The 13169-nt window shown below is 29.3% G+C and overlaps 1 protein-coding gene across 1 annotated transcript in view; it reads right to left on the reverse strand.

Moving 5' to 3' along the window:
* The window catches only part of LOC113374768 (secernin-2-like), a 7068-nt gene extending 3406 nt beyond the window's left edge, over positions 1-3662 (reverse strand). The window contains exons 1-2 of the mRNA XM_026614737.1: positions 3621-3662; positions 710-775 (exon numbers count right to left, since the gene is read on the reverse strand). Coding sequence (XP_026470522.1) covers positions 710-775; positions 3621-3662 — 108 coding nt within the window. The remainder of the gene's footprint in view (positions 1-709; positions 776-3620) is intronic.
* Positions 3663-13169: the final 9507 nt, after the last annotated feature.

The raw sequence follows: 13169 nt of genomic DNA on the forward strand, positions 1-13169 counted from the left end.
CTGTATCCTATTAATTAATGCTTACTTACTAATAAAATATTGATATGCTACAAGAAAACATTTTAAGTAGATGATTGAAACATAAAAATTGCGCATTACTAAAGTAGCTAATATGAATTCCATCTTTTCCAAAACAAGTGACTTTTCTTAAGTCAATTAACTCTAGGGTAGGAAATGAGTGTATCACTGAATTACATCTCTACAATATGGTTAGAAAAATATCGATTTAGACTTTAGTCTTTCTATATAACCTTCTATAAAGTGTACAAAAGGCACTCTTTTTGCAAAATGTGTTCAAATCAGTTTCCTTTCCTTTGCAGGATTGTGTTCAGTAGAGTCTTTTCTTTGCCCACTCTTCTCGGGCTTCTTTATTTATCTTGTCTGTCCATATTTGCCTCCGGCAGCATATTTCAAAACTCTTCAGATAGTCCTTGTCGGCCATATATATATGGAGACTGAGATTTTATTCTAAACCTGCATCCTATTACTTACTAATAAAATATTGATATGCTACAGGACAACATTTTAAGTAGATGATTGAAACATAAAAATTGCGCATTACTAAAGTAGCTAATATGAATTCCATCTTTTCCAAAACAAGTGACTTTTCTTAAGTCAAATTAACTCTAGGGTAGGAAATGAGTGTATCACTGAATTACATCCCAACAATATGGTTAGAAAAATATCGATTATTTTAAAACTTGCCAACCTTTAATGTCGGTCCAGAATGATCTTGAGCCTTGAAGTTGATGACTTCTTGAACTTCTTCTTTGGTCTACTGGAATTAATTCCAAAAATGACTTCCCCCGGCTTAGGTATAGCGACAAAAGCTTCACTCATATTTCGACTAATATTCTAGACTTTTAAGGCAAAATTATTGTTCGTATTAAATGTAATATTAATAATGCACTTTCTTTCGTTATGGCTTTATCGAATTCTATTATCCTAGACAATATAATAATGTTCTGTTATTCTTTGTGTACGAATCTGTCAAACAAGTCCTGACTATACACGTCTTTACGGTTCGTCGACTCTTGAGCCACTGACGAAATTTTTTATCGAACCGAGCTGACATCTGTAGTGACGAATTGGAATTAGTTTTTTCAACTGTTATTCGAATAAGAATATTGTTATTACAGAAATGAATTCGATATTATTTAATAATTAAACTAGTGGTGTGCATGGCATCGTGCCTTAAGGCAAATTGCTGGAACTTCCCGTACCGTAACGAAATGTTCGAAGAATACTGAATGTTCTCAAATAGATTACTATAAATATTGTAACATTGTCTAATATTTATAAGAATAATATAAACTGAATTGCAGAGTTGAAATTATTTGTTTAAAGTATATTAGAACTATAGTCAGAAATAAAAATAAAATCTGAATTATTTTCGATATACAAAAAAATTTTTTTGAAAAAAAAATATGAAAAAAAGTTGAAACAAAATGTTTTTTTTCCAAAATCAATTATTTTGTTAAGACAAGCAGAAAGTTCTTTGAATCATTCAAATCGGACGCTTAGTTCTCTCGAAAACTACCATTTTTTTCACATTTAGCTCCGTATCTTTGAAATGGCTGGGCCTGCCTTCGCCAAAAACTAATGAACACTTCTTCAAATCATTACTAATTGAATGTTTTTTAGATTATTCAAATCGGATTGATTGAAAAAAACTCGATTTCTATTTTTTGCACTCTTTGCTCTTTATCTCCGTAACTGCTGGACCTGCCTTTGCCAAAAACTAATAAGCACATCTCCCTATCAATACGAATCGATTTTTTTTTGAACCATTCAAATCGGTTGATTCGAGCGCCCGAAAACGTAACTGGAAAGTTGAATCCATACATACATACACACACACATCCATTTTTCTGAGGTATGCCAAAATGTTCAGAAACCTTCAAAACGTCGAGAAATGAAAAATTTTCAATTTCGATTTTCGGCCTTATATGCTTACAGAAAAGTAAATAAACTAGCTGTAAGTGGAATTCTGTCAAAATAGGGCATAGTGCCGTAGGGCAAATTGCTGGAACTTCCCGTACCAAAAATTATTATTTTTTTAAAAACGATTAACATTTCTGAAAAAAAATTACTTTGAAAAAATTAGATTTTTGAGAAACTATAAATTTGACAAAAAATTACTTTTTTTGAAAAAAAAAAATTTTATTTGAAAAAAAAATTTATTTTTTGAAAGAAAAAATATTTTTTGAAAACAAAAAAATTTTTTGAAAAGAAAAATGTTTTCTTCATTTTGACATATTTTGGAAATTCTGAACTTTTTTTCAAAGCATTCGTACTGCTTGAACTGCATAGAGACGAAATGTCACAGCGTAAGTGCCGCGCCGCCGTCTAACGCATAAGCATTGGTACGGAACCCATAGAAATGTAAACAAAATTTATACTTATTGTTAAAATCTCTATAAAATATCTGATAATTTGATGTGCATATGTCTAATGATCATTTTTGACCGCCAGATGCATTTTTTTTTACTTTTTTTTACTAGATCTGCGAAACCGCTAGGCCTGCCTTCATGAAAATTTATTAGTGCATCATCTTGTTAATACAAGTAAAATATTTTTTGAATTATTCAAATCGGACGCTCCGTTCTCTTAAAAACTGAGTGATCGTTTTTGGCACTTTTTGCTCCATATCTTCGGAACGAATAGACCTACCTTCGCCAAAAACTAATCAGCACGTCTCCTCATCAATACGAATCGAATCGCTTTATCCATGTTCCCGAAATCGTCGACGAAAATTTGTATCCGAACACACATACATACGCGCACACACGCGCACACATACATATACACATACACACATACACACACACACATACATACATTTTTTCTAAGGTATGCCAAAATATTCAGAAACCTCTGAAACGTAAAGATATATAAAAATTTTTATTTTCGATTTTTTTGCGATTACTATAACTTACTCTACGGGAAGTTAACTAGTTATAAATTGCTGGAACTTCCCGTACCGTAACGAAATGTTCGAGAAATATTAAATGTTTTTATATAAATTATTATTAATACTGTGACAATGTCTAATATTTATAAGAATGATGTGAACTAAATTACAAAGATAAAATCATATATCTAAAGTATATAAGTGAGCTTTAGAACTTTAGCCAGATTTAAGATGAAAATCTTAATTATTTTTGATATCCAAAAAAAATGGCATAATTTTTTTTCAAACATAATTGTTTTGTCGACACAAGCTGAAAGATTTTGCCAAAAACTAATCACCTCTTCCCCCATCATTTCCAATTAAATGTTTTTTAGATCATTCAAATAGGATTTCTTTCTCTCAAAAACTCGATTTCTGTTTTCTGCATTCGTTGCTCCGTATCTCCGAAACGGCTGGACCTGCCTTTGCCAAAAACTAATCAGCACATCTCTCAATCAATAGGAATCGATTGGTTTTTTGAATCATTCAAATCAGTTGATCCGTGCGTCCGAAAACGTGGACGAAAAAATGCGGGCACACAAAACACCCACACGCACACACACACATTCATTTTTCCTGAGATATTACAAAATGTTCAGAAACCTCTGAAACGTAAAGATGTGCAAAAATTTTAATTTTAGATTTTCTGCTCATTACTATAACTTACCATACGGGTTGCTAAGTTGGTTTTCTCGAAGTTTCTAGTCATTCTGAATCGAATGAGACCAAATTTGGATAACGTATGTGAGTGTGTATATGTGTATTTTCACCGTTTTGACTTTGGTCGACAGTCTTCTCGAAAACTGGTGGACCAATCTCAAAAATTTAGTCATTTGATGTATCGATATATCTCGATAAGGACTATTGATGGTCAGAGCGATGATCAGCAAAGCCTTTTCCTTGTAATTAGCAAAAATGTGTAAAGACAATAGGATCGACAAGGTGTCAAATGAAGAAGTATACTACAAAGAGTGGGATAGGAAAGAACTTTACCAAGTATGTTTGTGAAAAGAAAAGAAAACTTGGTACCATATTGGGAAAAGTGTAGTCAAAACTATCACATAGATCATAGGTTCTCAAACTTTTTGTATCGTGGCCCCTTGAGATGGTTATCATTTTCCACTCGTGAACCCTTTTGATTGCTCTCATGGATCCTTTGGGAGTCCATAGTGACTACTTTGAAAATCACTGTAAATTAGGGTGGATGATATGAAATATATTAAATCGAGCCGATGTATTTTTAATTTTATTTATTATTAAAATCTATCTAGTACTGATAATATATTTTAATTTAATGCTGCAATGTCGAGTGTCGAGTGATCTATAGTTTCAAGTAAATATGGACATCACCACTGCTTGATATCAGGTTGTCCGTATCGCGTGATTGAATTTATGATTATCAAGTCGTTGAAAGCTGCGTTAATAATGCCATTATATGAAAACCAATAATGTATTTATTGAAATTCTCTAAAAAAATTAAAGATTTATGGTAAATAAAAATGAGCATCGTTATATGACCATGCTCTATTTTTTGAGATAAATGTTAACTGTTAATTCAATAATTACTTCCTGCGTTGACTTTAAACTTTAGTAAAGTTCAAAGCCAATTTCGTCCAATAATACTATCACGATTAACCTGGATATTGCCAGTTTTTTCTCATATAAAATCCATGTACGCATTCAATGAAATAGTTTGTTTAGTTACAATGTTAATCACATCCTTAAACAATGACTAAGAATCGGTCCATTGTCTTCAGAGTAAATAAATTGTACACACATTCCAAATAGATAGACATCTCTATATTGTACTTTGTATGAAGAAACAGTAATGTTTCTACGGTTTTATCAATTTTCACCCAAAAGTAGTAATTATACAATTAAAACTTTATTTCTGAAAGTACTCATGTTGTATGTAGAGCATGAAAAATTATGTAGCTGTACGAGAAATTTTATTTTATTTTGAAAGTTTGAGATAAATTTAAATATTGATATAGGATTAGCTCTTAAAATAAAAAATAAGGTACTCTAACTAGGGTAGAATAAAAATATGTTTAGCAAATTTTAATATTGTTCTAGATTTTAATGGTCTTTTAGATCCATAGTTCATATTATTTTGTGAAGTCTTAGATTTAGAAATTTTATTCTTAATTTTATTGAGAATAAGAAATTTATACGAAGTTTAATGATCGATTAACGGCCATATATAAATATGGATATACATATTTTATTAGTACTAAATTCATAAATACTTGCATACTTCAAACTTTTTTGCTCAATATATTCCAGTTTTCTTGCTCAGCCCAATTGCCAAATAAAAGATGATAAATATTTGAACTTTTTATTTTGTACGTTTCGACACAGTATGTGGATCGTCAAATATATGGTGCATAATATAGAGTATTGTTAATTTTTTTCTGATTTATCTGGATCAAAAGTTGTTTGATCTCAATATTTTCTGAGGCAATAAATGAGTTGAATAAAAAAAATTCAGTCATATATAATTTGAAATGAAAATATTTTTTTATGATATTCTTAAAATAGATGTTTTTTAAATTTTTTATTGAGGTTAGTAGCTGGTTATTATGTCTATGCTCCATAGTTAGTATTTTTTAATTTGAAAAACTTAAGCCAGTAAAACATTTTATTGTAACAATAATTAAAATTTATTCTACTATTTCAATTTTATTACATTTTTTTTATTATTTGGGTGAAAGCAATACATAATTCTGAAATGCATTTGTCTTTCTATTTTTTAGCAATTACCTGAGTAAATAAAGTTATAAGCATATCGAATGTTTGCTATACTAATTTTTAAATAATACTGTTAATTTTCCAACGGTGTTAGTTGGCAGATAACTTGTAAAATGTATTTATTATTGAATTCTCTATTATAATTAATAATCATAATCTCCATATTCATAAGTTCCTACTCTGGATGTATGGAGGTATGGAGAAAACACTTTGTGGATTATTATATATAATATAATAATAATATTATAATAAGTATATTTTACTACGATATTTTTGTTTTTAAAACAAAATTGAAAAACCAGACACAAAGTACCTACTTATACAGAAATATGATACAATTTCGCATCTAAAGATAGCAAAACAGTACTGGATTACTAGAACATTTATTACCATTGATTGCGGTTTGCTTATGAATAACAAAACTAATAAATCTTTTTATACAATATTTTATTAATTGTAAATAAGAGCAAAGTATGTCGGTAGTAATATCGCACATGATAAATAAACCAACTTTCCAGAGACACCAGAAGAATGACAATTTATCTTGCCGTTACATCGTAACAAATTGCAATTGTAAATGTTATTTGATTATGTTGAACGTGTTTTGAATTCGCACATATTAAATTTAAGATGCTTTGATGTAAGATGTTCACCATATTTTGTTTGCATTGTTGTCTGGAGATTGAACGATGTTGGGAAATATCAATTATTTAATATACTTACATCTTATACATAAAATTTTTCTGTAATAATGTATGTAAATATACTTCTCGTAAACGATTATTCGGATTTTGATAAATCTTTCTGAAGTTTGTTAAGGAAATTTTTCAGGATGTGTGTGATTATAAAAATATAGTAATATTGTAGAAATAAAAAGAAAAAAATGTAAAAAACAAGATATCATTGTTTGACATTAAAAACATTTTGATACATGAAAACTGTCATCTGCCAAAAATGTCGATTCACTTGAAATTTGAGCTAGCTTAGACAATATTAGTATATAATATATAGAAAAATGTAATATCTACAATATTATTGCCAAAAACTATCGGAGATGTACCTGAAATTAAAACAATATAAGATACAATGAATTGGCAGATAAAATTATAACTTAGTGTAATAAATAACACAATACGTTCAAAATTGCATAAACATTATTCTTTTTAAAATTACGCATGTTGTATTTTGCTTTACTTTACTTAACTATTTAAATACAAAAGAATATTTCTACTTAATGAAAAAATGATATAGCATTTTGTTTCATGTGTACTATAGATACGTAGATACTATATTTATTCTTACTGATTTTTTATACTGATAAAAAACTGCAGTTTCCAATACGTATATAGCTTATGCTAAGACCATAAATGGAAGGACATTAAATAGAATTCTAAGGAGTATAGGATAGGATATTAAAAAAGTGGAGACTTAAATTATAGACGTGGGTATAGGACAACGTATGTCGAGTCATCTAGAATATATATATATATATATATATATATATATTATATATATATATATGTTTTTTTGAATCATATATGAGACAAAGTGGACAGATAAGGTAACAAATGAAAAAGTCCTGAGAAAATTGGGCAAAAAAAAACTCTACTATGCACAATCCTGAAGAGAAAAGGAAACTGAATCAGACCCATTCTGCAAAAAGAGAGCATTCTACACGATGTCGCCGTAAGTTAATAGAAGGACTAAAAGGATTCGGAACAAAAAGAATGCAGATGGTCGATCCAGAAATCCACTTAGCAATTATTTTTTTCGCACAGTTCAATGAGTGCTCCACTGTTAACTGGTTAACTTTTTGTGCTAAACTTCAAAAATGTACCTCATCCATTACGAAATATAAGTCAATCATCAAATATTACAAAGATAATCTCAATGATCTTCTATGCGTGCTCTCGTGCGTGATTCAACAGATCTACGCAACTTCAGAAAAGTAAAAGGATCTGCTTTTTTCTCCAGCAAATTCTTCTTTTTCTCTTTTTTCTTTTCAATAATCATTGACCTTATTTTTTCATTCTCGGTATTCCCAAGCGATCGTGCAAGTACCTACGTTTAACCTGTTTTAATTGCATAGGTGAGAAAACAATTAGTAAAGGTCTTAACAAACTGATTCTCTCTATACGTATGTAAATATAGATAATTAGCATTACTCACCTGAGTATTGAAATCAGATTTGCAGATCTCAAACCAATAAGTTCAACTTTATGGGCGTTTGAGAGATATATTCCCATGGTCAGTCTGTAATGAAATTATTATTACTCTTTAACAATAATAATTAGTTGTAGATGGTATGTTGTTTTCCGACGAAGTTTAAGGAACTTTATTTTATACCAAAGTAAATTGAACAGCAATAATTTACTGTGTTGAATTGTTTTTATTTACATTTGTAAATTACAATCTGTCATTCATATACAACATTCAGTAATTTTAATGGTTTATTAAATAAAGGAAAAAGGTGAAAAGGTTACCCATTAGTGATCCGATTTGATGTTGGATATATTTAGCTTATAGATGTAGTCCTGTTGTGAAAATATTTAATTAAGCCTACGAGTAATTGTACATATTATAGGATTACTAAAGAATATCAAAAAGGGGCCGTTTTCTTCTGAGCCGTTCAATGCCATGGTTTTTTATTAAGCTTTTTGGTCATGATGATAGGGTTGTTCTGTATTCTATTCTTGTATCTCAGACTAAACTCTTCAATTTCTTACTTAACAGTGTTAATCTTCAAATCTGTATGAACCAACCAATTTGGGTCAAAGCTGTATTCCGTATGACCAAATTGGTTTCAACATGACTTTGTACAGAAGATGCTTGTTCCATGTGCTCAACTGAGATTTTCGGTTTAACAACCAATTGTGTTGAAAAATGATTCAATTTATTTTGTTTTAAGGTTCTAGCTTCAGCATATTTTGGAGTAGCAATTAGCCTTTGAGTTCTAACATTCTAAAACGTCGTGGCATTTTATAGATGGCAACTCAAACGCTTGTCCTATTTCTATATAATAAATTTAGCATTACTATTTCTATAATACTCATAAAAAGTCAGCAATGCTAAGCAAATGCTCTTTTTTACTTACAATTAGAAACATGCTTACTATATTTCCAAGTAAAAACCAAGTTTACTGCTGCTCGACATCAGACTGTCCGAGGCGGGTATCGAATCTGGAACTTCTTATTTGAAGTCACTGGGAGCCTGATAGCCATCCCAAAAATTTCTATGTTCTTATAATATTTATGAAGTATAAGGAAATTGTTTAACTAACTCCATACGAATAATACCCCTACATGGTTCCTAAACACAACTCTCGCAACAGTTTTGAGCAATCTTATACACGAGCAAAGTAATATATTTTATATTCAATTACAAAGAAATTTTTGGCAGATCATCACAAAACTAATATGCATTGAATAGAAATGGTAAATAAACCCATAATAAAATAATTATCACAAATACGTATAAATACTTGATATTAAGTACTCAGCTCATTTTATGTTACAAATAATACATACAGTCAGCTTTAAAGTTCACTTAAAACAAGTAAAATGTCAAACAACCAATGTATAGGTCTCTTTAGTATTACAAAAATACATATAACATATGCAACATGTTACAATGTTTTGCTTTTGCATATTGCAATTAATTGCAAAGTTTAATTTTAACATTGCTTTCGTACAATTTGTACAAACTTTCATTCAAAATCAAATAGAATGTTTACGATAGAAAGCAACAATAGTTATTAAATAATAATCGTTTATGATGACAATAATTCCGTATAATTTATTCATTTACACAGGTGTTAATTATTTATGACAAATTGTCATTATTCATCATATTCGATAATCACTTCTGTGTAGGTTTCTTGTCTGATGAAGTATTGTTTGATGCTTTATTATTATGTACTGTACAGGAAATAAAAGTATTTAATTGATGAGAAATGCTTAGATTTTTTTGACAAAAAGATGATTATAAAAAATTTACAATTACTTACCACCTGTTATTACTACCACCTATACTAACAAAGATTCTGTTGTTTGCATGATTTTTGTTATAAATGAATTACTGTAATTAATTATAGCTGGATATTGTATGTGCAAGGCTTTATATATTCTAAGACATCGTGAGAATTTCTTTGATATAGTCACAAAATTTAATATTTATAATTTATTCGAAACTTGAGCATGATCAAGATGTCTATGTGCATCAATATCTCTTTTAACCCTTTTAATATGTTTTTGGTTTTTTAAATCACATAGATTTTTTTAAGAGCAATTAGATGTTGATTTTTAACTGCATAGCTTTTTTAAGAATGCAATTCAATGGTTTTTTATATATTTAAAATATCTTTCATAAGAACTTTTCTAATAGTAATGCAACATTTTTAACTTAATACAGAAATTCTGGGAAATGCTATTTAAATTTTAACCTAGAAACATATTTTCATCTACATTTTCAAGAGACTACTTGAAACTTACTACTACTCTACTTTTGATATTAAGTTATCCAAAAGCGGGCGTAAACCTAACCTAGACTACAAACGTTTCACAAAGATCATGATCAATAAGATCATTATCATTATGCCAAATGAAACTGTCATTTCTTAATTTTTTATTAAACCACCTAGAGATTTTTCTTTTAAGAATAATTTAATTAATAAAAAGTTTATTTTTTTCATTATGAACTTATTCTAAATTGAACTAAAAATTCTTTTGATGCTTCGAGATCAACTTTATGATAGATACTATTTTGGACTGTTCAATTCATTTTAAACTCCTTAGGTAGTTAAATTAGTATATTCATGATTATATCAGTCTTACGGGAAAATTGTGATACAAGTTATATATGAAGAAAGATGTGTCTTCTGAAGGCTAGTTTATGATAGATATCACTTTATAATGTTCATTTTTTCCAAATTCCTTTGATAATTAAATTAGTCTATCATGATAGACTAGATAGCTTCAAGCTTACAGAATTGTAGTACTATTTATATATGGTGATGGAAGATACCTTTTGGAGGTCAATTTGTCAGGAAAAATTGGTAGTTGTGATTATTGGACGTGCATAAAGTTTCTGTCATTCGTTCTTGGCAGTGCCAACATTTCAGCATCAAGACATTATCCGATGTCTTCATAGAATTTTTCAAATAAAGATATAACCTTTTTTTGTATTTTCCAAATGAAGATCCCAGCATCAAGATATTATCCGATGTCTCCACAGAATTTTCCAAATAAAGATATAAGCTTCTTTTTATTTTTCAAATGAAGATATAAGCTTTTTTGTATAAGTTGCATTATTGCAGTCTCTAGCTTTTTCTATAGCCTTTAGCCCGTATGTGGTAGTATACAGTATACAGCCTCATGTTGCATTGACTTACTTATTACTACATTGATTATTACTAACTTATAACATAAATGCTAATTTTATATTCCTACTCTATACAATAAATGAAATGAAAATAACAGTAAGTGGTTCTACCCTAGGGCAGATTTGTGAGCTAAGTTAAACTCCAACTCGATTCAGGCAAGAATAGTGTGAGAGATTTTCTATTGCCATTTACCTAACGCAGTGCCCGAAATGGGATTATTTTCAATTGGTAACATATTTTTGATCTATATTTTCAAGTGAAAATAGACATCGCTGCTGCCTGATATCGGGTTGCTGGAGCGGGGGCATGAATTCGCAACCCCGTTCACACTTTTGTCTGTTCGTTAGGCGGTTACTTGCCCTGGAACACCTATTTTATACAATGACTCACATTATATTGGTTTCGTCATACTTTTTTATTTTTACATACTTCTAATGACTTATTCTATTGAATGACATTCTACTTCTTCAAATTTTATTGGAATAATGGTGATATATGTACTTGTATCTGGTGGAGTTATTATTACAAGCAATATTACTAATATTACCACAAGTACAATCGTTTGGTATTTTCTATTGGTTTGGTTTAACATAATTAGTAGTCTCTGTCAGTTTTTTAAACCAAGTACAGTAGAACCTCGTTTATCCGGACCTCAGTTGTACGGATTTGTGATTATCCGGACTACCAACCGCAACTAAGTACATACATATAGTATGTACATACCTACAATTCGAATTTTTGCACTAATTTTTACAATATAATCTAAGAAAATATATATGTACATACATAAGGAAATGTTAATTTCTTAACATTTTCGTTGATATCTATGTACGTATGTGTTATTTTTAATAAATACACAACATTATTCTTCATACATTTGATTATCCCGGTTTTTGATTATCTGAAAGCCTATCGGCAACAATTAATCCGGTTAATAGAGATTTTACTGTACCAGGATTCGATCTTGGTTGTTGTTTCATGCTTGTCATCAGAACAACAATTCAATTTTGTCTGTGCAAGCTTCCGACTTTTGATCCGTTGTAATCCTAGAAATATCAGAGGCGTGTAAAATGCACTTTAATTATGAAAATTATAAAGCACACAATATTTAATTTCTTGGTTTATTATACATACGTAAAATTTTTGCACTTTAGCCTAATATATGTTTAATATGGTATCTATGGTTCCCACGTCCATCTTCTTCCTTCATCTTAGATCCTATGTCTTCATAAGAGTTGGTAGTCAATCGCGGCCTTTGTCAAATAGGAGCAAGGTCAAGTGTAACCGCTTATGCAAATAGAACCAGTTGCATAATATAGATTTATATAAGTATTGATAGCAATGCTTTTTAAGACATGGATTGCGCGTTCGGACAAACCGATTATAAAATATTTACAATTCTGTTTTTTTTACTTGCTCGTTGTTGTTTTATTGCGATATTTTTTGGCATTGAACATTATTAAATGATACAGAATAATAAATCGGTAATTAGATTTATAAATGAATCGCTGTAATGTGGGTTTTGTGTAAGGTTGGACTGCCAAATACTTTCTTATGCAAAGGGAGATGCACTTCATAAACTTTTCTTTTATATCACTTCCGAAATATTTTTTTATTTTTTATTTTATTTTTTTATTTTTTATTTATTGATATAATATTTTTATTTCTCATTTAGACAGGGATGTCTGGTATGAGAGATTATGAAACAATTTTTATATTTTATATATACATATCATTTGTATATTTCATACAAATATACATCGAAAATCCGGCTAAAAATAATTATAATGCGTTCCGATTAATGTTTAATTAATGTTTTTTTAATCTATTTATAATGTAAATACATAATTAAATTGTCATTTGTAATTTTTTGATCTAAAGCAAACCGTTGATATCTCCGAATCGTCTAAAAGATGTAACTAATTTTTTTTTAGTATTGTTAGTGCATAAAAGTAAACTTTTATAACTTTTGCTATTTTATTACTTCGTTTTTTATATTATTATTTTTATATGTCATTAGCTATTTATTGGTTTATTTATATGCTCTACAAATAGTGTCGTTCCAAGCACTCTGTGGTATGATCA

This window comes from Ctenocephalides felis, unplaced genomic scaffold (assembly GCF_003426905.1).
Source record: "Ctenocephalides felis isolate EL2017-DRISC unplaced genomic scaffold, ASM342690v1 CF-g0.4_SCAFFOLD_01886, whole genome shotgun sequence".
In the NCBI taxonomy this organism is placed as follows: domain Eukaryota; kingdom Metazoa; phylum Arthropoda; class Insecta; order Siphonaptera; family Pulicidae; genus Ctenocephalides; species Ctenocephalides felis.